Raw genomic sequence first — 27,968 nt, forward strand, 5'->3', positions numbered from 1 at the left:
AACACCCTCATTAGTCATAGTTCAAGACCTTCCAGTACCTCAAGGGGGCCTACAGGAAAGCTGGAGAGGGGCTATTCGTAAAGGCTTGTGGGGATAGGACTGGGCGAATGGGTATAAAATGGAGAAGGGCAGATTTAGACTGGACATTAGGAAGAATTTCTTCACCTTGAGAGTGGTGAGACACTGGAACATGTTGCCCAGGGAAGTTGTGGCTGCCCCATCCCTGGAGGTGTTGGATGGCCAGGTTGGATGGGGACTTGGGCAGCCTGATCTAGTGGGATGTCCCTGCCCATGGTAGAGGGGTTGGAACTAGGTGATCTTTAAGGTCTCCTCCAACCCTAACTATACTATGATACTATGATACTTTGATTTGGCCTTTGTTCATAATAGATTGCACTTGCAGCTTTGATTGCAAAAAATATGTATTTTTCCTTCCATAATCTAACTCTGAGCTCTGTTACCTTCCTTCCTAGGTGCATCCTTGCTGTGTATTCAGGCAGATGAACTGCAGGAGGCCCTCACCTCTCACTGTGTAGTGACTCGAGGAGAAACAATTATTCGTCCCAACACTGTGGAAAAAGCCACTGATGTCAGAGATGCCATGGCTAAAGCTCTGTACGGACGCCTCTTTAGCTGGATAGTGAATCGCATCAACACCTTATTAAAACCTGACAAGCAATTAAGGTAAAAGAAGCTTTTCCAGAACGGAGGGAGATTTTCTGTGAGAATAATATCAACCTACACTAGAGCGTTTACTGTTGTCGTCTACTTTTTCTGTACTACCTTTTTGTTTATGACACCACCATGTTCAAAACAGAAGGCTTTATTCTATTCATAGTATGTGGTGAAAATACAATGTATCCAGATAGCACACCTGTCTGGTGTTTTCCTTTTTAACCTTTGCTTATTTAACAGCTTATAAATTACATACAAACTACTATAAAGGAATACTTTTTCAAGGTCAACTTTTGACATTCATCTGTTGATTACATAGGTCAAATTCTGCTCTTATTTGCACTGATGCTGTTGCTTCTGTTGCTGTTGTTACGAGTGTAACATGCTGAACAATTGACTTGGTCATTATGTGATTCAGCGTATCTGCAAATGCAGTCGTCTTTGAATTGATGCGCATTTATTGTATTTCAAACACAATTTTTTTGTTAATTTAAGACATATTTGGTTTAGCAAAAATTATCCAGTTTAACTGGCACATAGATTTGGCTCATTATTTCCTTTTGTAAAATACTAATCAACCTAGTCACTGTAAAATAAATATACGACAATAGAAAGTTTATTTAATCTTTGCAGTGGAAACGATGATGGTTTGAACATTGGAATTCTTGATATCTTTGGCTTTGAAAATTTCAAAAAAAATTCTTTTGAACAACTCTGTATCAACATTGCCAATGAGCAAATTCAGTTCTACTTCAATCAACATGTCTTTGCCTGGGAACAGGTATGTGTGGAATAATTTCATAAAACTTTAATGATGATGGAAGTATAAAACCTTGTTTCAAGAAACTACATTCTTCTTTCTCCATAATAAGTTGTAAATTGCCGGTTATGACAAATGTTTTCTGAATATGTATTATGTGAAGCAGTGCTTGCTATTTGCAAGTAAAATGCCTGCATAAAATGCATTAAACTTAAATTTACAGTATCTAAGCAACATAACACAGTGATAATCAGTTTGATGCAAATAGAATGTTGTTTTCTTGAGGAATAATGGGTGATGTAAGGTACGATACTACAGTAAAAAAAATTGAGTGTTAACAATTTTTAAAGTGCAGTGTTCGTAATAGCTTACTAATAAGCTTAACGAACACTGAAATTCAATTATTAAAAATTGAAAATCTTGCAATTATTTTGATCTTATTCAGGAACCAGATCATTGAAGCTAAATGCTGATGGATTTTATCTGAATAATAAATAAATAAATAAATAAACAAAAAAAGTAATAGAATTTTAATTATAAAAGCTTCTGAAATAGAAGAGAGTGAAAAACCTCAAAAATATCATCTCAACTTTGTAAATAATTCCATGAGAATTAAATTAACCACCTTTAATTAATTATTCAATGTTGTTGTTTAAAGAAATAGCATGTCTGGGAAACAATATTAATCTTGCTGAAAATAAAAATATTTCAGAATTGGGTGTGAGCAGGACAGTCAAAATTTCAGTTTTAGGTGAAATAATACTTTCTCTGTTTTATTGAAATTATTGGACAAAAATCCTCCTGAATACTAATTTTAATTATTAGTAGAAAAATTATATTTTGTCAGTTTTAATTACTGCTTGTTTTAAGGATGAGACAGATACAAGTGTGCAATATGTACATGCATGTGTCAATCCAGGGGGGGGGGTGTGTGTGTGTATATATATATATATATATATATGTATGTAAAATGGATTTGTTTTATATAAGGGTCAATGTTTTATCCTGTTTCCAGTTATCTCAGGCAATGCTGTCTTGCAGTGTAGACCTTGAATTTGTTTTTGTAAATTAATGTGAGAGATTCTCGGTCACAACTGTTTCCTTGTCTTTAATACCATCTAAAAGTCAGAGAGAAGTTAGCCTACTGTAATTATTTAGGTGTCTTCTTCCCAAAGTGCATAAATTCACACAAAAAGAGCACTTGGCAACTGCTGTTTAATAGCTGGAAGATAGAAGTAGCGCAGACTGAAGGGCTGTTACTTAATGCAGTCAAATCCAGGTACTGACCAGGTTCCATGGATTTGCATCTTTTCACTTTGCTCAAAAGTTCCCTAACTTGATTCTCCGCCACTGAGAGTAAGTCTGCCTTGCTCCAGGCTTTCACTGTCATCTCAGGGACCTGGGATTTTCAGTCAAGGGCAAGGAAAAGAAGGCATCAAGTATCTCAGCCTTTTCTGTCATCCATGCTCATTCAGCAGCCAGCCTACATTTCTCCTAGTTGCGTGTTTGCTGTTGATGGACCTAACTCTATCCCTGTATGCCTGAATATTATCTTAATATGTCCTTTATTTTTTTTAAGGAGACTTGGGTCCTGTTCAGTGTGATCTGCCTTTACTCATTTCTAGATATCCCTAAGGAGGGCATTCTGGCCAGTCCTGCATTAATGCAGAGTTTGTCGTGTCACCATTCAGTAGGAAAGATTTGTTTTCCTGCACACACACCACTGCGGAGAGGCCAGGGTGGTTATTTTACTACTGAGATGAGGGGGAAAATTAGCTTCTGATTTTGACAACATACAGTTTACTCATTTCTCCTTAAAGGAAATTAGTATACAATTACAGACCTTATGAAATGGGAAAGTGATCTTTAATTACAGAATCTCTACGTATGTTGATTTTACCCACTCCCACACATTCTCTGATAGATTTCATTGACTCGCACCTGCTTGGAAAGCATAAAAATGTGTGTTCAAGTGGTCTGGCCAGGTTGATTTGTGAATAACACAGAGAATAAGGGACGCCAGCTAAAAAGTCTTCATCATGTCTCTTGGGTTCTTCTTGCCGAAAGAGTTTTTGAACAGATCTCTTACACCCTTTAGCCATCAGGAGTTGTTACAGGGCAGTTCTTTGCCTCAGAACCTTACTTATTTCAGCCTCTTTAATTATTAGGTAAGGTCAGTATCTGGTTTTGCTGTTTTGGAGTATGTACCTCTTAATGCCTACGGTCTGTTTCCTTGACGAGCTCATAGGAAAAGGAAAGGTAAATGTGATGTGCAGTAATCTTGCAGTCATTCTGTTGTCAGATTTATAGTGTTTTCCACTTGCTACCTGTCTGTGCTGTGTTTTTATGCAAGTGAAGGCCTTCTGGTCTTGGTGTAAACAACACTTTTCTTAATTTTATTGCTGTGAACAAATGTTCTTCATTCAAAACACAGGCTATTCCTCTAAGATTCTTTCTTCTGGTGCTTATACATGCATTTCATTTATACCACTCCTAATATTCTCACTACAAGTGTCCACATCCTGCCTATAATACTGACAAAGATGTTTAATTTACATGACACTACTACACAAGATTATATCAAACTTCATTATATTATCTTGTAGCAGTCTCTGAAGATATTACTACAGTGCAGAATGAGCCGTATGTATTAAGTTCACGCAGGTGTTGGTGTAAATCCACCCACTCCCAGAGCCAGGAAATGACAAATTTGTTATTCTGCATTACAACCCAATGGGACCGGATGATTTGCAGTATGATTCATAATCGTTATAAGACATCACTTATCACTTAACTATAATGTGGTTGTTGCAGCTTTACATCACAAGAACGGTCTTGGAGAAAGCAGGTGGCTTCAGAATCTTTTCTGTTCTCTGTAAGGACTCTCTTGTGTTAGCACCAGTAATGCACTTTAATTGTAAATACAGGCCTTCCCTGCAGACAGATAAGAGGAAGCTGTTTGTAGGAAAATACAAAATATATTTGCCAAGTTTTCTGCACATGGAAAAGTAGAAAATCATATGGCTGAGGTGCAAAGTATAGCAGATCATTGTTGTTGTTAATGATACAAAGTATCACTTATATGAAAGCCAAGGATGACCCCTGCCCTTCACTGATGTGTCTGTCTGACTTCACATATAAGGGTTTGTGTTGTTAATACTAAAAGACAGGAGTTGTGTTTAGAAGGCTGCTGCCAACGGTAACTGAGACCTTTGCGTTGACTTTTCATTAGCCCATACGGTGATGCCAATGGGCCACATCTGTGGGGAGGGGCAAATAGGACAGGTGACCCTAAAATGACCAACAGAGTATTCCTTCCCATATACATCACTTGGTATGAACTTGAGAGATCATGATGGTCTTGCTCTCTTCTGCAATGGCCAACAACCAGTGAGGACTTCATCTGTCTGGTTGTTCCTGATCCCAGATCCATGTTTTCCTCAATCCCCTGCCTGAGCTCAGCTCCCTCCTAGCCACGGACCCATTCCCTCATGTCTGCTCTGTAGCATTTGTGGTGACATATAGTCATCAAGGGATGGGGGAGTGATCTCAAATATTTGTATATATTTTATTAATTTCTAATTGTTTTCATTATCATTATTGTTATCATTTCGTTAAAACTATAGTTTCAGTTTCCTGTAAATTCTTTTTCCTCTCATTTCCCTCTCCCTTTTCATCAAGGGGTTGAGGGGGGAAAGGGTTTTGGAAGCTCAGCTGCCTGGTTTTTAGCTGCCGAAAGTTAGTTAAACCATGACACCATTTAAACCAAAGCACTGTCAGACCACGTTCTCAGCAATATGCCATTACATTTTTTTTATTAATCATGAAGACTATTTCCTAATTTATTACGTGAAACCAGGTTGCATAAGCTAATATTACCTAGTAGCTAATATTATCATAGCTAATATTACCTGATCACAGAAAAGGTACCATGCAATACTGAGATAAGATAGGAGCCCAAGTATTAGTGTAATTCAGTCATTCCTTTTGACATCCCGTCTATAGGAATACTTCTGGTGGATTATGATTGAGAATTTCAATGAGCAACTGCTATTTTAAGGAGCCTTCTTGTCATGAAACATCATGGGAGATTACAGAATCCTGTAGCTGATTCAGTTTATTAATCCAAATAAGATCTATTTCATTACAGTTTTATGATGTGCATCGTTAAGGCTTTTATTCTTGCTATTTGTTTCCTAATAATATGGTTGAAATGTAATATGGTATCTTATTTCTGAGCCATCTGTCACACTGGTGCCTGGAAGACTTGGTCATCAGCCAACCTCCAGAAGCCCAAGGGAAGTGATGGAGTGAATGCCTTCCATATCCTGCTGGGCAGACAGCAGCGTTACCGAAACCATCAGCTCTGACACACATTCCGTTGTTGAGGTGCAGACACAAAAGGCCGAATGGTCACAGAGGCTCCAGGCTGGGAGGTCAAGCTCTGCGCACTGGCTGGGCAGAGAAGGGAGCAGCTGTTGCTGTTTTCGATGTAGTAGTACAACTATTATAGACTTCCTTTCAGTTTTGAGGAGAACTCTTGTATCAGCTCTCTAAAGAAGCCTCTCTTGCAAGCATTTGAAGTTGGAAAAAGTTAATCATTAGACAGGTTGTCTGAGAGAGCTTGCTTGAGGATGTCTGAGTGTCAGGGAAACACTCTCCTCTGAAAGATTCATCTGAGCAATCTCTTCCTTTTCCCCCTTGATAAGTGTACTCCTAAGCAGTAAGAGCTGGTTTCATGAAGGTAACATCTGTGTCTCAGTACAGCTGCAGCCTTTGGTTAAGCTGCCACTACTCTGATGTTATCCTTGGGAGATAATACGGACTCATTCCTTTCCTGCCACTAGTTCCTACAGGCATATAATTAGCTTCTTGCCTATATCAATGATACATTTATTACTCTCCTGTCTTGTGTTGCTACTCAGGTTATTGATTAAAATAAAAAGTAACACACCACCTGTCCACTGCTCCAAGGAAGTTGTGAGTGAAGTTAATGTTAAGCGCCTGGGATGAGGAGCCTCCATGAGGCTGTAGGAGAGATTCGTAATGCTTACACCCTTATATGAGCATATAAACTGAGCCACAATCTATCCTTAGAGTGAATAGTGTCCTGGGAAATTGGATCAATCTGGACAGTGGAAGGGTTTAGGTATATATTCTGTGTTCTCTTTCAAAAGGATCAACAGATTTATTTATATGAGCTTGTATTTCAAGGACAATGTTACTGATATCATTAATTTAGCTCTTTCTTTCTGGCTTAGAGATGAAGTCTAATAACGTTTGCTTTTCTGTTTAAATGGCAGTTAACTGCTTTTCAAAACACTCAATGTATTGCATTTTTCACTCACTCTTGGCTATCATTCAGACTCAAGTGAATGACATGTAAGGAGAGGGTTAGAGGTCTTTGAACTCATTAATATTAGCCATCGTTCATGTTTGTGGCACTCTTTCCACAATGAATTCAGGATAGCCAAACTGTGGTGTTGATGCCATACATTAATACAACACTTTTATAAAATCCTATCCTTTGAAACAGAGATGATTTTTAAAATAGATCAAAAGGCTTAAGTATGCATTTCATGGTGTAGGGAGCAGCCTGCACAGGACTGGAGTGTTTGGTGTTTTCTTGCTATTGCATTACATAAGGCAGGTGAAAATAGTGGAGGAGGGCAGTCCCTAGAACATCCTTCTCATGGGAAATCTAAGGCTTTTCTCTGCCTTGCCGAAGCATTAAAGAAATTAATTCTTGTGGTCGTCAGCTATAATTTAAGTTCTTTGCAAAATGAAGCTATCAGAACACACTGTGGACACTTGTTAGCGGAGTTCTCTTATTCTGATAGGAATCCAAATATATTTGCAGTCTTTAGGAGAAAAAAAAAATCCAACAGCATTTCTATTGGTTTTTTTTTAATCTTGCTGAATACCATTCCCTAGTTCCTTAAAAGAAGTGAAAATGTTAGAGGCCAACCTGAAACAATTAATTTAATTTTTAGAAACACCTTCCTTCAGTTATTAGAAAGCGTGTGCACCATTCTTCTCCACTTAAGAACTTTTCCAGGTGTTTGAGGAGGAGAATCAAACAAGTGAGGACTCTGTAATCTATACTCATTTTTGTAAATCATGACCACTGTACATCACGTAGATCTGAGCAATGAATTGGAAATGTAAATGTAGGTCTAAAGTATTAAGAAATAATTCTTACATTGCAGACCAGGGAAGCTAATAGACACTGAGATCCCCATCTGCAAACACTATACATTATCTTCTTCAACTCCATTTCTTTAATCCTTGTATATTCCTGGAAAGCATCTTATTTTACCAAATATGCTATAGGAAGCACTTACATAGCCAAAGGCAAATTAAAATCTATAGCCTGACAGTGTGATACATCCCAGCTGACATTTGTTCCTGCAAAACCTTGATGTCTTTACCCTGGGGGCATACATTTTCAATGGAGTTTTAGTTTGCTACAATTGAGAGTTTGTGAATTATTTTCTGAAATGCTTCTGTATACATAGACAAAACACGCCTTCTGTTGCTTGTTACAGAATGAATACCTGTATGAAGGTGTTGATGCAAGAGTTATAGAATATGACGACAACAGGCCCCTCTTAGATATGTTCCTGCAGAAACCAATGGGTTTATTGTCCCTGCTGGATGAGGAAAGTCGATTCCCACAAGCAACAGATCAGACGCTTGTAGGTAAGTATATGGTTTATTTCACAGTTTTGCAGGATGTCTCCTTTGTTAGAGTTCTGTTCGGCATGTCCAGTTTAGGCTATATGCTAGTTATGTGTTTAGCAAACCCATGTTCCAGGGTCACTCTGTGCCTGAAGGAGGCATGAATGCAGGGATGACTATGTCTTTGAAGTTGATAGAAAAAAAAAAAAGAATACAAAAGAACCGGAGTTGCTGATCCAGGTTTTGAATTCTGCCTTCAGGAATTTTTAGCTGCAGGGCTTGAAAGTTAAAGGACAAACTGAGTTTAAACTCTACATTCATATGCCAAGAATGCTGTTTTCGAAGTGGAGTCGTGTTCAGTTCTGAGACTTTTGATGAGCCGTATCTGAACAAGAATTTCAGTACTTTTTAAGGGTAATAGCTGCAAATTTGCTTCGGCGCCTTTCAGCAAGTTATGCTTCCTGGGTGTTTCTATCCAGAGATTAAAACACCTAAAAAATGTTGTAATTCAGATCCTAAATATTGTAGTGCTGCTGAGCAGTTTCAGTGACTGCTGATTTAGTTATTCCAGTGGGGTTTCTGTGCAGATAAGTCCTTGTTTTACTAATTTTTGAATATGCAAAATGTCAGATAAGAGTTTTAACCAACTCCCAATCACAAAACCTAGTAACATCGAGTAACAATGCCCACGCTAAAGCAGTTCTATGAGCTTGTTGTCTTTCTATCCTCATAGTTTTTTAGTCTACAGTGCAGAGTCCCATTTACAATTGGTAAATATTTCCTCATAATTCCTTAAGGAATCCTTAGGAAGTACTATTGCATGTGTGAAGATCAGAAGTTTAGAAAGGCAAGCAATTTTCTGAGCAATTGTACAAAGTAAGTAACTGATCCAAGAGCTCCCATATTCTCTATCCAGTGCCTTTTGTTATAAGACCATTATGGTATCTTTGTCCTTAAAAACATCAGGGTCCATTTTGTGGCTCTGCATTGTCTGAGAAGTCAGGCAGTATCCTTAGAGAGATACAGCTACACAAGACAATTATTGTACAGTAACTGCAGTAAGATAAGCTATGTGTTTCCTTCCAGAAAAATTTGAAGATAACTTGAAATCTAAATATTTTTGGAGACCCAAAAGAGTAGATCTAACCTTTGGGATTTATCATTATGCAGGAAAGGTAAGAGACCTAATTATATTGGTTGGGGATTGTGGAATGATAGGGCTGGAAGGAAATATAAGAGGTCAGCTAGATTGGTTCTCAGCCTTCATTTCTTCAGGCCTGACATGGAAAAGTTGGCAGTGCCTTACATATCAAAAGTAAATTTAAAAGTTGTTTTCCCTCATTAAAAAAAAAAAACAACCGATAGTAAGAGTGTATTTATCTTAAATGTCACCAGGGAAGTGAAGTGACTGTATTATAGAAGAACCAAACCATAAGCATTATGTAATGCACAAGTAAGTCCTGTGCCATGCTTGTTCCCACTGCTTCAAAGCAGGATCCAGCTCCATTCTTCCTAATGCCTCCTACACTCCGTCAGCCTTACTTAATACTTTGTAATCAATGAGATAGATAGTGCAGGCCCTGCTTTCTGCTTCATTTGATGAGCAGCACCTTCCCCTCCTGTATAAGGTGACTCACTGCACAAGCCTTTCAAACTCAGGATGACTTGTTGACGCTCTGCAGCAAGATGCCACTGGTCACCTGAACCATGCCTTGTGCAAGCAGGAGCTCTCACCTCCTTTTCAGCCCATTTAAAGGTTATGGAGTGGACATTGGTGTCTCACATAGGAAACTATGTTGGGTCTGTGCAGTGCAGGAGCACCTGGCGTAGAAAGAGGCAACAGTGCTCATCAGCTGACAGAAAAGATTTTGTCCTTATATAAGACAGCCAGTTACAAAAGACCTGCAGTAACTCCTCTGAACCTCATCTCTAGCTGAGTTACACTTCATTAGCATAGCACGTCTCACTGTTAGGGAGCAGAGAACCAGCCTCTCCTTGTACCATTCCTGATACAAGCCACTGAAGATGGGGAATCTTGCAGTGCCCCATCAGCCCTTTCCAGCATGCAGCAAGCTTTTTAATTGGGTAGTTTCTCCTACTGTCTAACTTACATCTCCATTGATGTGATGTAAGTTCATTATTCCTAATCCTGTTTACAGTGGAATAGGGGAACAATTTATTTCCTCTTCCTTTACAAACCTTTTTTGTAATTTAAGACTCTTACTGGGTTGTTTTTCTAAATTAAATATGCCAGTATCTCCTATCCTTCTTCACAGTCAGATTTTATTTTGTATCCTTTAGAGCATCATTGAGACAGAGCCCTGGAGGTACATTTTGAGTTAGGTACACCATTCCTGGAATTTTTAGAGATTTCAGTTGCCAATATGCATTTTGTGATTTTGCAAACTTCCTCTTCAATTAATACAGAGACCTCTAGAAGCAGTGGTGAGTCCTGGGTCCCAAACAGCATGGTATGAATGGGACAGAAAGATTGTACAATCATATGGTGATACGGTTGAAATGAAGTGCATTGTTAATTGTGCGTTTACACATGTACTGGTGTAAAAGAGGATTGTGATGCACTTGTCCTAGTGATAAATCCACACTGGCTAAAACTAATATTAGCATAACTGCTTTGGAAAAAATAAATATCTCAAGCTACTTTGGAATGATGCATTTGCTTTTAGTGATCTCCATCATAATGGTTCTTGGTATTGAGAAGTTAAAACTTTCAGTGATCGAAAGAAAGACTGTAAGCAAGAATGAACCTGATGGCTGAAAAACTATTTCTGTATCTTGATATATTAAAAGCCACATGCCAGACAGCTTAAATTTACAATTACTTTTCAAAAGCCCAGAAGATGCATAAATGCACTTTTTAAACAGGTTCTATATAATGCAAGTGGATTCCTAGCCAAAAATAGAGATACTCTGCCAGCTGATATTGTGCTGCTACTGCGATCATCTGAAAACAATCTGACGCGACAGCTGGTAACCCATCCGCTTACAAAAACAGGTATTGCTGTTGTGGTAACCTTCTTATTCTTCTTTAGCTTTCATGATGACCACTGCTAGGTTTCATATGACCATTCGTTGATGACATTATACACTTTGTGGCTTAACTTTCCAACCCTAGAATCTATACAGAATGGAGCCCCAGCCATCTCAAGCTGCAGGGGAGGGATTGGTCTGGTCAAGTGCCAAGGAAGTGGTAGAGGCTTCTTTCAGGGTCCTCTCTTCAGGGTAGGGGAGCAAGACAGGCAGTGGAGTGCATCCCTTGAGTTGAGGACTGAACAGAAAGGATCAGGTAAGTCACTAGCCTTTTTTGGGTAGGGCATGTATAAATTGCCTGTATTGTCTCAGTGCATTTTTTCTCTAAGGTAGTAGAGAACCAAGGTTGAGGCTCCTAATATCTGCTGCAAAGAGTGAGGAGACACTCCTCTATTTCCCCAGTATTTTAGTCCTTTACAGTTGGTAATTGATGGAGTCCTAGTAGTGATCCCTTCCTCAGAGTGTTCATGAGTTGGAGCAATATGACTGGCTCTACAGAAACTACCCCTAAAATACACTTTAGTTGGACCAGGTCCTTGTATAGCGTCCTGCCTGCCATTTTAGGATGATGGGTAAGTCTCCTTACAGCCAGTTTGCTGTTGTGTTGTATTACACCCCGTGTGATGACATTGATGCCATGCAGTAAGTACTTTACAACATTACTTTCTTGTACAACTATGTGGGGGATGTATTGCAGTAGAAGAGAAAAGCTAAATTGGAAGAGAGTAATGGAAATTTCTCTAAAATGTTACTGTAGTTTACAGAAACTGAGGTTGGCAGGGCTCCTATTCTTCGTAAAGAGAGCTTTGCTGGTGGAATGCAACATTTGGTCTTGAAGGTCTATTCTAAATCACTGTTCCTGGGAAAACACTCAGCTCAACATCCTTGCCTGAACTTTTTGACTTGTTGATATCTGCTAAGATACTAAACTATGATTTCTGTAGAGCCAAAGTCAGGGCTCATATTGTTGTAAGCACCAAACCCAAGTCTTATGTAATGTTTTGCAAGATAACTCTGAAGGTTTCAGTCTTCGTGTTAAATATTGTGAAACACTGTGTGTAGCCTTCCAAAGCCGACCCGAACCATCCAACCATAGCCTACAAAAAGTTGGATTTCTGATCTAACTTATTCATCTGGAAAGAGTAGAAATGTAGAGGTTTACCCAGAGTTCAACTATCATGCCTATCTCAGGTGTTTCTCTTAGGATGCGATAAATCTTCTCTGAAGGTGGCTGTCTCCACTGAATAGAGTGGGAATCCTGTAGACTTTTCACTTTCAGATAGCTTAAGTTAGGTGTGAGTGATCCTTTCTCTGTCCTTCCCACCCTGTGGTATTCAGCTGAACCCAAGCAAAGTTTAGCAGTTGATATCATCACATAACATATGACACATTAGCTCAATATGTCGTGTATTTGCAGCTGTTTATCCAAGACTTATCCACCTCTTACTGATAGTAGCTGAGCACAGAGAGATAACAGGCTCCCCCAGAGGAGAGTGGGACTCCAGAGGTGTTATGTTATTAGCAGAAGCAGTGACAGAGTGCAGCAGTGGTTGGGGTTTATCAACATAGAGTGACACAATGAAAAGCTCAGCAGAATTTTCATTATCTCTTTAGAAGACAATTGTTTCTGTAAACCACTCCAATACACCGAGTCCTTCAAGTCGTCCTAATAAAGGTATTACTTGATCAAGAATTCCAAGGTTAGAGTCTTAAGAGTATGTCTATGCTAGTAAACCAAACAGGGCCAGTGAACAGTGAACAGCAGCTGAAACACTCCCATAGGATTGTCCATTCTGAAAAATTGCTAGCATGTCTCCCTGGGACAGTTTTGTACCGGGTCAGCTAGCAGTCTCCCAGAAAGAAGTACCCAGGCACACTTCAAAAGAAGGCACAGGCCAACAATGGTTTCCAACAAGGTCTGTGGAGAGATACAACCTTATTTTTACCAGGAGGTTAAAAGGGTAGTGAAGTGTACAGTTTAGCTGTAAAGACTTGAGTCATGCTATGTCACTTGCCATCTGGGCCAGAGAAGAGTGCTAGCACATATTTTTTAACAAATATATATGTAACCTTAGAACTAGAACAGTACAATAACATCCTTAGGGTAAAATCACATGGATGCTCTTAAGATGTATCTTTCTTACCTGGTGCAGCAGTTTGTTTGCTAATTTTTTTGGCTCTAATAGGTGACATAAGTGCTGAAGGAGGGAAATTCAGCCCATGTTCCATCTTCCTGCATCTTCTTCATAGCTTGTTCCATACCAAGGGTGAAAGGGGAAATGAGGACATACTCTGAAACAGCCAATGAGCTTTATAATCCTATGATTATATGGGGGGCATGAATAGGGTGGTTCAGCATAGTTTTTAGCTTAGATGAGATGTAAACATTTTGGTGGGTTGCTTTCTTTCATCTTCCCACAGGTAACTTGGCACACACCAAAAGTAAAACTACAATCAGTTACCAAATGTGGACCCCCCAGAAATCCATCAGTCGTACAAAGGTAAGAAAACTGATTTCATTATTTTGCATTGAGCCCTAATTTAAACTAGAAAGGCAATACTATTACTGTTACTAAAAGTAAGCAAGTAACCCCTTCCTTGGTTTTTTTCCCTTTCCTATTTTCTTTTCTGTTTAGCTGGATATCTTTGTGTTGTGCAATTCATATTCCTTCCGTGAGGTAAAAACCTAACATTTCCCTTCTTTCTGGCTATAGTTTATAACAACTTCAGGGGAAAAAATATATTATATCCTAGCTGTATTGTAATAAAAAGAGAAATAAAAATATTGGTGTATAGTCAAGTTCCTTAGAGAACTACCAAAATAACAGTGATGGTGAAATAACAGACAGGATCTCAGACATTGTTAGGTTATTTGTGGCAGTTTATTTAGATGCTTCGTTATCAAATTGTGTCCTCTGTGTGTGAATGTTTGTGTATTGCATAGCAAAGTAATGTATTGTACTGGTGCAACTGATTTGTGCTAGTGATCATGCTATAACTTTTTCTGCTTAGGACCCTTTTTCTTTTTAATTAATTATATTCTCTGAGGGGTGCTTTGTTTCGGCATTGGAAAGGCCACTGCAGGCTCAACAGAGATAAAAAATGTCATTTCTTTCTTCATCTTTATAGAATGAAGCAGGAGATACCGGGCATCATCCAAGAGAGACAACTAGCATGAAAACACAGACAGTAGCTTCCTATTTTAGAGTAAGATACCAAATCTTTTAATAACTTGTTCTAAATAGAGTGAATGTTTATTCTTTCATCTTAGAGTCAATAGTGATCCATTTAGAGTTTGTGAGCTGCATATATGGTGCAGCAGTCTGTGCAGTACAAATATCTAGAGGAGATTATGATGTTTCATCTTTAATTGTACTTGATTACACAGCCACATTTCAGTCATGATGATGTATGATGATCAATATTAATCTTTCACTTGCTTGTTCTTTCACTGAGGGAGATAAAGGGTGATTGGACATTAGTGCTGCAGCATTTCTGTAAGAGTTTAAGAAGCAGGAGGGCAAAATTAATTTGGAGCAGGAGCTTCAGAGACAGCTCTTGATGGTCACTGTGCAGAGACTGTCCTGAGCCAATCCTTGTGACTCCTTCAGCAGTGCTCTTGACCTTCCCAAGCACTGGCTGTGCTGCTTGTCCTGCAACAGAAAATAGCTGTGAGGATCCTTCTTTCCTCCAAAGTGGTGTACAGAGTTAGTTCACTTGGGCTCAGCTATGAATTTTGAGCTCTTATTTAGTAATATCTCCCAGCAAAAGCATAGAGATGGCTGAGGTGCTGTTCATGACCTGGAAGAGTTCATTTATATCTATGACAAAGAACAGTGAGGATCAAGATCTCTGTTTATTAGATACAATTGCACAGTTTTGTGGATTGAGAAGGATAATTTCAGCATAGGTATCATGGTAGTCCAAAGTTGGATGGTATTTTAAAATTTTATGTGGAAAAATTTATTGAATCTCATCCAAACCTAGTATCTGTGATTCAGTGTCTTACCCGCACATCTAGCAACACAGGCTGCAAATGACTTAATTATATTTACACTTCTCTGTTATTATTTTCTATACTGGAAATCTCTGCTCAGGACATGCTCGCTAATGCTCTTAAGTGAAAATTCAGTTTCAGTGCCACTGGTTTACTTATATGTGGAAATCTGTGGGTCATTTAGAAGAGCATCTGCCACCTCAGACTGAGTGGAAAAAGAAATTATCCGTTAGTGTGTCCTACTTGTTTGTGTTCGATTGGCACACTAGTGATGAAGCTAATTAAGCACTTTGCTGCATGGTGCAGCATCTGTCCAGAATAGAATTGCACATTTTAATAGGAAACATATGTCTCTTGATGTCCTACACTCGTTTCATGTATCCAACCTACTGCTGAACTGCATTACCTCCTGGCTGCCTCTTTCTGTTGAGTCAGGTTGAATCCTGAGGAATAAGCCTCTTCATTTGTGTTTTAATAAGGTCCTCCCATGAAGCAATTTTACAAAACGCCAGTTACTAACAAACAACCATTTACAGACAGATTCACCTCGGCTGGCATGAGGAGCTATAAACTGCATCCCCTCTGCTAGCCTGATACCCTAGTGGGGTGGGAAAAGTGCAACTTTAGCATTAACGATTCTGTGTCCTTCAAGTCTTGCCCTCCTTAGAAGTTTCCTCCTGGTAGAGCAGCCATAGTATCACCATCAGCCTTTACAATGAACAGGACATGAACAGGGCCTGTTGAAGCAGGTCCTCTTCTGGGATGGCCTTAGTTTCCTCCAGTCTAATGAAGGGGTAGCAGTGTCTACTGGCTTGCTGGTCTTCCACTTCCCATCTATAGGTGGGTGATTTACTCTGGGTAAATAAGGATCTTCAGACAGGTGATAAAAGGAAAAAGTGGGCTGTAATTACCTAACAGGTAATTACCGAGAGAATGAAAGAAGTGTAAGGAGAATTTCTGTCGTGTGTTAGACATTAATGGCATTTTGTGAGAATGTTCTGCGTGGAATTTGTACATCTGTTTGGAAACAATGTTACTCTCAAGTATTATATGCTAGTAACTTAGAGATCTTATCAAAGCTAGAATTGCTGTTGGTTTATTTACTTCATCTACCTTTAAAGTACCAGCTATGTAAATAGGTTCAGACATAATTCTGATCATATGAAATAAAATTTCAGCTACACACAGACCTGTATAAAAGCTTTATAAGTATCCCAGTGACAGATATCTTGTTACTCTCTTGCAGTATTCTCTGATGGATTTGTTGTCCAAAATGGTCGTTGGCCAGCCTCATTTTGTCAGGTGCATCAAGCCAAACAATGACCGACAGGCAAACAAGTTTGATAAAGAAAAAGTGTTGGTTCAGCTGCGTTACACAGGAATTCTTGAGACAGCAAGAATTCGAAGACAAGGTTATTCACACCGTATACTGTTTGCTAACTTCATAAAAAGGTAACATTGATTTGAAGAAGCCTTTTTCTGTCCTATCTTTGCTGCCTAGTGTTTTCCAAGCATCAGCATTGTCTTTGGTATGGTCTTTAAAGAAAAAATACAAAGACGTTTCCTGTGGCAAAGATGATGACAAAACTGGATGACAAAGAGTTGTTCAGAAACAAGATTAGTCACCCATTTTGGATTGATAGGGGAGGATGATGCATCTCAGGGTCATTATTTCAGGCTCCCTGCGCATTTGGGTAGAAATTGTCTAGCTTAAAATCTGCAAGTTTTCATCAAAGACTACCTAGACTTTAGTAAAGACTTTGACACCATTTTCCTGGAAAAATGCATTCTCCTGGAAAACCTAGCTGCTCATGGCTTGGACAGGTGTACTTTTCACAGGGTAAAAAAATGGCTGGATGGCCATGCCCCAGGAGTTGTGGTGAATGGAGTTAAATCCAGTTGGCAGCTGGCCACTGGCAGTGTTCCCCAGGGCTTAGTGTTGGGGCCAGTTCTGTTTAATATCTTTATCAATGATCTGTATGGGGAGATCAAGTGCTCCCTCAGTAAGTTTGCAGATGAGACCAAGAGCTGGAATGCATCTCACATCGTGTTAACTGTCTCAGAGGTAGATGGTCTAGTGCATGAGGTAAGACGGGAAAATTTCATGATATTTCTAGATACAAAATAAGCTAATTTTGGCCGAAAAGCTTTAAAAATATTTTTACTTCACCACTGAAATCACAGAATGCAAGGAGACAGAGAAGTAAAGAACTGGTGCACAACTCTGCTTGGATTGCACACTTCATAAAAGCCTTCTGGTGGTGTTATAGAATTAAACAACCCTCCAGGGTGTGCAATATGTCACTCATACACTTTTGATTGAGTTTCTCAATACTGCATATAAATCACAGTACTTTCTTTCATATGCTGTTTTGGTTTTTCCAGTTCTGTGTTTTCCTTCATGCAACTGTTTTTATTATTTTAATCAATGGTTTAAATGTTAATAGAATTAAGAATTGTATATTTGTTTCAGGTATTACCTCATCTGTTACAAAACAAATGATGATCCTCCCGTCAGCCCAGAAACCTGTGCTGCCATCTTGGAAAAAGCCCGCCTTGACAACTGGGTTCTTGGAAAAACTAAAGTAATTTTTAAATATACTGTATCTGCATTACTGCAGTATGTCATTGTTAACTTATTAAGCAATTTGATTTCTTATCTGTTTGGTTGGAGTAGCTCTTGGTCTCTACCCTTTGCCGGGTACTGTTCCATGATACCTGGCTGAAATCCTGGCCCTGTAAAGTGTTAAAATTCTGATCAGCTATAGTGAGGCCACAGTGCAGGGCAGGATGTGACAATGACACTGCTTACATTTTCTTTCAAAAAATGTGGTAGCAAGGATCCCAGTGAGCTTCATCCAATTTTTCTTAAGGAAAAAGAAGTTATACTTTTTCCCTGAGACAATCAGACTCACAAAAGGACAGGAAAAGGTTTTGGCTTTCCAGTCAGAGGGATCTGTGGCAGACTTTGCTGAGCACTGGGGGAGAGATAGCAGGATGATCCCATTTATGTGGTATGAATGGAAGACTTTACTATGAGAGAAACATCTGTTCATATATTCTTGCTTTTGGTTTTAGCTCACTAGTCTTCCCAGTGTGCCAGAGAGGGACATCCACCCATTCACCCCCAACTGGCAGATCTCAGGAGGTCTGACAGATAAAAGAAGCATCAGACAAGTACTCCATTAAATCTCCCTATTTGCTAGTGGTAACAGAAGTGCCCAGGAAAGGATATGGATAGAGAGAGGTTGATCCTAAACTATTTGAAATCACCTCAGTGTAGAAGAAACAACTGTTCTTCTGAGACATCTCCTTGGACAGGTGGGACAGAAGCCATGAAGTTACCTCCTCCTCAAACTGTATTTCCCTCTGCTGTCTGAGTGAGGTTGATGGACAACATGCAGCCAAAGGAAGCATATCTTGAGATGCGAGATTTATAGTTTATGTTTCCTTTAATTAGGACTAACCCACATCTGTACCAGTGAGTGATCAAAGATTGGGGGAATTGTGCAAAATAAGCGTAATTATTGTCTTAATTACACAAGCTCTTTCTACACTTCTAATTTTACCCTAATATACACCAGGAATGTGTTTGTATCCCCTGTGCTGGACTAGTTTTTCAGCGATTATATGACCTTCATGTTTGATAAAAGCCATTGTGTAGATAAACAATGCCTTAGATTTAAAATTGGAAAGCAGAGAAGCTCAAGGTTCCAGATTTGGATCATGTTTATGCAACATGCATCAGACTTGTGAGGTTAGCAGAACTGTTTGCCTCATAGTTTTGAAAGCAAATTTATAGTTAAGAGACTAAAGTTTTGCACTGGGACTTCAGAAGAACTTCCCATGAAAGTATGAATAAGCAAGGACTAACAAAAGATGCTGAAGGGGGAAGAAAGGTGAACTAAGCAATCAAAATGCTATATTTAACAAGAATGATCCTTTAGGTGCTACAACTAAAGAGTCCATTCATCATTTGAAACCAACCTGTAACTCTTGTTATGTTAAATGGATTGAGTGAATACAGAGCCTGGGAGGGTAACTAAAACTTTTGCTTCTCTGCCTACTCTTTTTAAGGTATTTCTCAAATACTATCACGTGGAGCAGCTAAATTTAATGCGGAAGGAGACAGTTGACATGATTATTTTGATTCAGTCTTGTGTCAGAGGGTGGCTGGTTTCAAGGAGATACAAAAAGATAAAGGAACAAAGGGAACAAAGTGCTATTAAAATACAGTCAGGTAACATTTACCATTTTGTTTAAAGCTAGTGCATGTGTACAGTTGATAGATCTGTATGCTGGATGTGGATTTTGCTGTTTTCCTGCTGTTACATTTGACAAATATACTTGGTGACATCTGTTCTTATGAAGAAAAATAAATTATAAACAAGTTATGCCCATCTTTTTACTGAAGTTACATTTATCAATGTTATATTTAAAAGGCAATTTTAACAATGGTAGGATGTGATTGCATAGATGATACTGTTATTAATAATATTCTGGCATGCTCTGACAAGGTTTTATAATATGATCATGAAAATAAAATGTATTAAATGTCCTAGATAATAAGGCAAATTACACTGTTAATGGAGACATTAACTGAAATTATTAATACATTTCAAATGTCTTATTTTACATTCTGATTCTCTTGTATTTTTTATTCATTGCATTCATAATAACTTTACTCACCAGAAACCATAGTTGTTGGGTAGATTTACTGCTTGTGCTTATTTGCTGGTTTTTTTTGAAAGATAAAGCCTGTAAAATATTTATGAATATTTTAATGGAGGTCTGTAATTCCTTCTAGACTTTTTATATTTTTACAGACTTTTGTGTACCAAATGGATTATTTAATTTTTAACAACTCTTTTCAGCTTACAGAGGTTTTGTTGCTCGTAAAGAATACGCAACTGCAAAACGCAATAAAAAAGTGGAAGAATATATTACTAGACTTCAAGCAAGTAAGAATTTTTTGCTTTTGTGGCTTTTAATGTGCTATCCATACACAATATGTTTATCCAAATTCTGTGCAACTACCTGGCTACACTGACTGACTATGCTCATTTACATATTCTGAGTTATAATTTATCTATTATATATTTATATATAGTGGTTGAAACAGGTCTGTTACCTGTACCTCAAAGTGTCTTAGAGGCACTTTCCATAGCTGTGACATGGGTGAGTTAAATGCCATAGCAAGGCTTTTCACTCCTAGTCTGATATGTTTAAATATTACAGCTGGTATTGTTGAAGCCCAGGTGACACTGCCTGCCTATAACGTGTGTGTGTGTGTGTGCACGCGCGTGCTGTTCTATTCTGTTAGGAATAGGATTTTCTACGTATCAACAATAGTTATGTTTGAGAAAAATACAGCCTGTAGTTTTTGGTTATTTTTTGCCATCACTCAATCCAACCTAGCAAAATATTCCTTCTCTTCTGCAGCAGCTATCACCTTAGGCCCAGATGTATGTTATGTGACATCCTTTTTTCCTCCTTATATCTCTATCTCTCCTCTCCTTGCACAGATGTCCCTGAGCCAGGTGTAGTCAAGGCAGCTCTGAAATCAGCAGCAGTAAAACTAGAGAGGCACAGGTCTGAAAACAGCTGGCACAAACCTGCACAGCCCTTTCAGTAATTACAATGGTGGCAACTCCAAATAAAAGTTAGTGCTGCCATTACCCAGGCTATCTGGATTCAAACTACCTCAGATATGCCTTCGCGAGTATATACTAACACCAGTGCTGACACAGTTTTAATCATTGTCAGATGCATCTGTTAATTGCACTGAATCAACATTAGCATGTACTAAAGAGCATTTCACTGCAGTTGGTAGAACTTTATCAGTGTAGAAAACAATCTAAAACCAAAATAAAATCTAGTGATGTACCTAAAATAATTACACCACTGAAAGTTATAACTTATTAGGATATTTAGTAAAAGCAAAAGTATGAATTTACCACTTTGGTCTGTTTGTTGAACTTCCCAATCTCTTCTTCATTTTCTCTGTCCTATGTGCAGTTTCATTTCAACATTTTTCTGTGCATGAGAAACCAGAACAAAATGGAAGTCCTTTTCTACTTAGCTTTCGCAGTTTTTGTAACCCCCAATTATCTCTAAAGCAATACAAAACTCCTCTTCCAGTTTGAAAACAAAGCTTAGACAGCTCTGTCCTACAACAACATTCTCAACATTCTCAGGAAATTTCAAAGGTGAACTAGAATAAGGCTATAAAGGACAGACTTAGCTTATATTGGCATGTCCATTGGCAACGCAGCTTGGTTTGTTTCGAAGTAACTCCCAATGAGATGCTTTTGTATGAAAATGGAATAAGGATTGTCTCAGAAGTCCAAGAAACTCTAGAATTATTCCAAGTGCTTTACAATTTGCACTTTTCTAAGACCCTGTCAGACTGCAGTATAAAAAACAGTTATGCCACTTCCAATAAATATTTGGGTTCCTTTACCCTATATCCAATTATCAAGATGTAATTTATGTCCCTTTTATGCAGTGCTTCTTACACTGAACCACTGCATCTAGTTGAGCCCAAGTTGGTCTAAGTTGTGAGTAGGGAATGCTAGAGCAAATGAAACATAGCACCATTATATGAATGTGATAGAATAGACTGCTTATGCTCCCTTCCAATTCCTAAATGTGCTTGACCATTTCCTGTGATGCAGAACGCTCACAGCAGAGTTGGAGTAAGAGCTCCCATATCTGCCATCTTCTCAGGGTATATAAATCACCTGAATCTTTTATTTCCATAGTCTTTGCATGGCATTTGGAATTACAATTCACAGAAATATTTTGACAAAACATTCTTTTTATTTTGCCAGGGATTAGCGGAATTGTACAGAATTGCTGGAACTGCAGACTTGTCCAAATCACAGCACTGTGGAGTCTGTGCCAGTTCTCATTAGGAAATTATTTGCATTTTGGGGAATTTTTGAAGAAACATTCTGAGTGTGATTCAGTTTCTGGTTAAGACACTTCAGTGTAGATGTCTGAAAGTGACCTAAGTGTCTAAACTCATCTTATAGTCAGCAGAGCCTAGAGTTCGATTCATTTTATTCAAAGCCTCCAAATGCTCAGCTTATCTGCCCCCATATTGGTGTCTAGTATCATTCGAGATGATCTAGGTTACCTTGTCTGGCCTCCAGCTGTATTTTTTCTCCAAAAAGTCCTGTCTTGTCTTGTACTTCCTGCCAGTTCCCTGTAGATGCCTTGGCCATCCTAGAGCACTTCAAGATGACACTTGAATCACTATGTGCCAGCATGAAGCCCCTAGTGACTAGTCAGCACCTACAAGTCTCAGGAGAGAACCATATTTGAGTCCTTATTCATCCTGGTTCAGAGCAGAAACCTGAACTGGTGCCCCCCACAAATCATAAGTAGCGAGTACCCTTGCTCCAGTGCACCTGGTTACTGTGGAGCTTAACACATCTTTCATGCTTAGCTTTTTCATTTTGAATAATAAGTCTTTGCAAAAAGAGCTTGAGCTAAGTCTTCTGTAGCTGCTGAGCTATAAAATTTTCAGTTTCCCTCTGATCTAGTGGATGTTCAGCTAATTCCAAGCCTGTGCCAGAAGAGAGCCTGGTAATCTCTATAGCCTGATAATCAAGGGTTTCCAAGGGAAATGAAAGACTGAATCAAATCAATTGCCTGAATCAGGCCAAGCAGGTATACGAAACTAAGCACACTGTGTTCTAGAGGCTCTTCTTATAGCACTATGCTTCTGCTTTGTTCTGCATCTTCCTGTATTTTCTTTAGTCCAGTAAAATATGAAGAAAGAGCTTGTCTATATGTAGAATGGATACAGCTTTCTGAAATCTCAGAATTTGTGTGACAGAATAATTTCGGATGAAACATAATCATCATAGCCACCCCAGTCTGTATTTCCTTATTGATTTTGTTTAATGCTGTTATCATTTGACTCTGAAATGTGTGGGACACCCATTGCTTGTTGCCTAAGGTTGTTTTGTATTACGCTTTGTATCAGTTGCCAGAGGATACTTACTCAGGAAGAAGAGAAAAGAACTAGCTGACACGAGAAACAAAGCAGCAATAACAATTCAGTCTCACTACAGGGGATATAAGGAGAGGAGGATCTTCAGGAGGAGGAGGTAGTGTTATTTCCTGTCTCATGTCACTCAAATATGTCCCATTTCAGTAACTGTACTGATGAAGAACAGCAAAATAAGCTAAAAGTAGAGCAAATTAGGATTATTCTAGATATGTATGCAGAGGTAATGTGCATTTATGTGGAGGTTTTTAACCTCAGTAGAAAATTTTCTTATATTTTTAAGCCCAGAGAAGAAAGATATTGATCAACAATATTGTGTTTACCTGTAATGTTAATGTAATCTGTAGATTAGTCTCATTTTGGAACCAGCTCAACATAAAAATTGCTCAAGAAATAGGCATCTGCAAGGAACTGTTCTTCTCTTAAGTCACTGCTTGAGATAAGCATGGGTGATGAGAGCAGGAACCCAGATGGCTTGCTCAGATCGAACAGCTAAAAGTTAGGTGAGGTCAATCACATTCTGAATATCTCTGCAATGTGGTTGTAGTCAAGTCTCTGGAATGGAGCTCCTAGCACTTTCCTCATCACCGTTGGTTTTTTTGGTGATAGCATTTAAGTAGGTGGAGATCAATCCAGATAGGTGAAAAACAGCTGTGAGGAAGCCCAGAGTCTTTCGAGGGAAGAAACAGGTTGTCAGATTTCATCTGAGGTTTTATTGATGGTAACAGGGACAGTTTGGGGACTTGGTCTTTTAAATTTGACCTGGACCTATGTCCAGGATCATTCTTTTTTATTCCTAGTGTCACTTGAGGCAGTTTCTTTCACGGATATAGTTAGGATTTTGTGTATTTAAACATATTTGAGGTGCTAAAAGTTTCTGCCTTTTTTTTAACATTTAAATAAATTCCTTATTGTTTTATCAGCTTTCGTGAAGTGTAGATTGTCCCCCTAGCGATTTTCTGTGAAAAATTTGACAGAGATGTCCCTTTTCACTTCAAGAAATAATAATCATCATAAAGAGAGAGATTGGTTTGCCATCTTTAATTCCAGCTATATGCACTAAATCTTTCCCATGTAGCAATGTATCAGATTGCCTTTTTGTACAGAAACGCCACCAAAGGTAGTTTTAAAGTAGTCACTATCCTTCATCTCCTTCAGCTATAATTTTTGCCCAAAACTCTATTACATTCAGGGAATCACTTAGAAAGAAACATACTGAAAATGCAGCATCTGTTAATGAAAAGGAGAAGGATGAAGAACTTCAAGATAATGATGAAAGTGCAGCTGGTGTGAAGAGTGCCTGTCCTAAAACAGAAGAAGAAGCAGCCGTCATTGTTCAGAGCCATTACAGAGGCTACAGAGTCCGTAAAAAAATAAAGGAACAGGACAGAAAAATAGCAGAGGAAGAATTATCTGCTGTGGAATTCCTTGAAGCGCAACTACAGCCAGCTCAAAATGATACACTGGAAGAAGTAGCAAATGAGGAGATTCAAGATGAAGCCAATGCTGTGACTGACAGCGAGTGCTGTAGGTACAGTGACACTGGGAATGTACAGGAGCAACAGAAAGCATCTGCTGAAGGAGAGGGAGCTTCTGTGGAGCAGAACCCTGCAACAGAATGTGTTGGTAAAGGTGAAGAACAGACCCCTTTGGAAAAGCTGTCCAGAAAATCTGTCAAAATCACAGCTGAACCTGATCTCCAACAAGAGCAAGATAATCAAGACATGCTCAGTGCAGATGGGCAAAATCGAGAATCTGCTGTGGTCCAGCCCAGGACGGACAAGGGTGTGGAAAGAAATCACCTGAAACACGAAGCGGTGATGCCTACAGGATGTAAAGGAATTAGAAGAAGAGAGTCACTAAAAGGCTCATGGAAGCGAGTTGAGGCAGAAAAACGAAGTTCAGAAGACAAAGAGAAGGCAGCAGTGGTTATTCAGAGCAATTACCGGGTTTACAGAAGGAGAGGGCAACTCAGAAAAGAAGGGAAACTGCCTTGCAAAAGTCAAGAGAAAGCTATAAAGGTGTCCGCAGAATCAGTACACATTCAAAATAATGATCCCCAAACAACAAAAGATAGGGAAGGCACCAGTGCGGAGGCTGAAGACCCGAAGACACCGAAGGGGGAGTCAGAGAAAGATGCTTGTGATTTGGCAGCCTTTTCACGGCAGGTAAGAAGCTTATATGCTACGTATGTTGAGCGTGATACTCTGAACAGTGTCAGAATAGCAAAGTTATTTTACTGGCCTCAGTGGTACCAGGGAGTTACTCTCTAAATTGAGACTGAGATGTTTGTAATGAGAGTTCCATAAATATTCATATTTTGGGCTGCAAGACAAAATACCTTTTAAGAAAGAAGAGAAATACAAATTTAGAGCACTGGAAAAGTATTATGATAGTTTTAACCTGGTTTAGGTTAAATGCAGAAGCGTTGCTTTTGTTTGAAAAACAGGCAAGGCCCTTAATTCAGTAAACTTGGGAAATATCTCTGTTAATAAAACTAAAAGTTGTTGTGTCAACGTCAGACTCACATGTGCAGAGAAGTATGCCTACAGCTATAGAAGCTATTCTGCACCAGCAAGGCAACCTTCTGCTTACATTTGTGAAGCGACATGAAGTTGCTGCAGGACTGGGCTGCATCATGGAGTTTCCTATGTGTCTTTTTTCTCTTTTTTTTTTCTTCTTTCTTTTTTTAAGGGGGATAGGGACGTAAGTGTAGTAGAGGACTAAAGCACAGTAGGTGGAGCAATACTTTTTAAGTTCTTTCTCTAATCCACTATTTTACCTTTCATTACATTGGAACATAGGTGCTTATTTATACAAGTAGAATTTTATATTATATTTTTCAGATATCAAAATTATCTGAGGACTACTTAGCATTGCAGCAAAAATTGAATGAAATGATCTTGTCACACCAGCTGAGACCTGTGATGCTGTCCAAAGATAAACAAGCTAATGGTCGACTTTCTTCTCATGTTTGTCAGTCAGGTAACGTTGACCTTACTGTTGGCAGAATTTTCATTTTCACGCAGGACTGTCAAGAAGCCACTCCTAGTCACATTTTCAAAGGCCAGGGAACTAGTAGATGAGTTAACTCTGACTTCTCATGTAATTCAGACTGTTCATTTTTATACTGAACCCTATATTAGTACATCTGGAACATAGGTTCCAATGAAATATCCAGCTTGGTTGGGATTTACATATTTGCTGTTTTTCTAGTATTTTGTCTCAGTGCTGCTTAAGACTGGTGAAGGAATCATTGTGAGATACACACATAGTATCTCTAGAAAATAATTCTATTTGGTAAAAATTCCACATTGTCTCTTTTATACTCATACGTTGCTAAACTGTCTGTGCTGTTGATGTCTGTGCTATATGGGACTGTGTTTTAAAGACAAAATATTTTTTTAGGTACTATGTCAAACCATTTACCAAAGTTTGTTACATTTATGCTGAGTAAGGTTTTAGCTATCTACCATGGCTATCAAAACATAAATCCTACCCATGTTGGTGGTCATGTCCTAAAATTACAAGTTTTATTAATAATTGGCATCTCATATACTTTAACTCATATACTTAAGAGGACATTAGGTGTGAAAATATGCTCCAAAGGTATTTATATTCCAGTAAATATAGACAGTAGGGGTTCCCAAAATGCAAGCGTGCTTGGAGCAGGTTAGGTGCCAGCAGGAGGGAGTGCTGGGAAAATAAAGTGGAAGACATGAGATTCAGAGCATGCAGATCATTGAGACCTGTGCCCTATGGAGAGATCCACAAAGAGACAACTGAGCTGCTCAGGACTCTTCAATAGGAATAGACAGAAGAGGGGATTTCCTCAGTCTGTCTCTTGGGCCATAGCTGAGGTGGAAGATGAGGGCAAATGTGGCAGATGACTGGGTAGGTCTCCATTTCTACAGGGTGGGTTGTGCCAATCCATGCCACTGCACTGCCTTTGTGGAAGATCTCTGCTCATCCCTGCACAGATTTGATCAGATCCAGGACTGCCCAGAGCTAACTGTACTATTTTCTCTATAACATTGTTGATTCACTTGTCATGTATGCTGAGACATCCTTCTGTTCCCACACCTATGCTGCAGAGATCCTAAGAGTACTTCACCCCTATTTTGTAGTCCTTTCAAGTGAGCAGAGTGCAAAAATTAATGCTTTTACAAAATCTAAACCTCTAAGTGTAAGCTGTCTGCTAGTAGATAATCTATGTAGTTCAACCAGTTCCCAGTACCGAAGACTGCAAGAGAAGACAGATGTCAGATGGAAAACTAGGTGCCATAATCTTTCATTAAAGACAGAGCAATGCTTGTCGTTGTCAGTAGTGGGTTTGTACTGAGTTCTTTAGTAAGAACTGATTTTTTACAAGGTAAACACGAGGAATTAAAAATTTATGCTGTGGGAAATAATTCTTGGTTCTTACGTATTTTTCTGCAGAAGCCAGAGAAGAGAGGTAGATAAAGGGAAAGGGAATACACAAACACCTATTTTATAAGTTAAAGAACTTACACAAATGAAACAAGTGAAAATATATCAGTATGTTCATGCCATGTGAAAAAAGAGAGTAAAGTATACAGTTCACATTGCTGTAAATTTAAGTAGCTCTACAGGAGACAAAAGGACACCAGAGTTTGTCATCTGTGTGTGCAACCCTGCTTAAAGTGGCGACCAGTCAGCCACTTCCCTTTATCTCTGAAAATATCCCAATGCTTTAAACCTCTGTCATGTCATAATACAATGTTTTTCCAATGGTAAAGTGTGTGAAAGTGCTCTGTTGTATC

The 27,968-nt window shown here is 38.8% G+C and overlaps 1 protein-coding gene across 5 annotated transcripts in view; it reads left to right on the forward strand.

Annotated features, from left to right (window-relative positions):
* Positions 1–27,968, forward strand: part of MYO3A (myosin IIIA) — a 119,654-nt gene that overhangs the window by 76,745 nt on the left and 14,941 nt on the right. For 2 of the 5 annotated variants that reach the window (XM_054060104.1, XM_054060102.1), the window contains exons 18-32: positions 474–684; positions 1,309–1,456; positions 7,984–8,137; positions 9,203–9,291; positions 11,003–11,132; positions 13,589–13,668; positions 13,804–13,845; positions 14,297–14,374; positions 16,411–16,616; positions 17,638–17,749; positions 19,242–19,404; positions 20,039–20,125; positions 23,161–23,284; positions 24,377–25,352; positions 26,031–26,169. In XM_054060104.1, the coding sequence (XP_053916079.1) occupies positions 474–684; positions 1,309–1,456; positions 7,984–8,137; positions 9,203–9,291; positions 11,003–11,132; positions 13,589–13,668; positions 13,804–13,845; positions 14,297–14,374; positions 16,411–16,616; positions 17,638–17,749; positions 19,242–19,404; positions 20,039–20,125; positions 23,161–23,284; positions 24,377–25,352; positions 26,031–26,169 (2,739 nt within the window). Of the gene's footprint in view, positions 1–473; positions 685–1,308; positions 1,457–7,983; positions 8,138–9,202; positions 9,292–11,002; positions 11,133–13,588; positions 13,669–13,803; positions 13,846–14,296; positions 14,375–16,410; positions 16,617–17,637; positions 17,750–19,241; positions 19,405–20,038; positions 20,126–23,160; positions 23,285–24,376; positions 25,353–26,008; positions 26,170–27,968 lie in introns of those variants that run through there. The other 3 variants (XR_008448783.1, XM_054060105.1, XR_008448784.1) reach the window with 3 other exon arrangements.

Source organism: Cuculus canorus, chromosome 2 (genome assembly GCF_017976375.1).
Source record: "Cuculus canorus isolate bCucCan1 chromosome 2, bCucCan1.pri, whole genome shotgun sequence".
NCBI classification, from domain to species: Eukaryota; Metazoa; Chordata; class Aves; order Cuculiformes; family Cuculidae; genus Cuculus; species Cuculus canorus.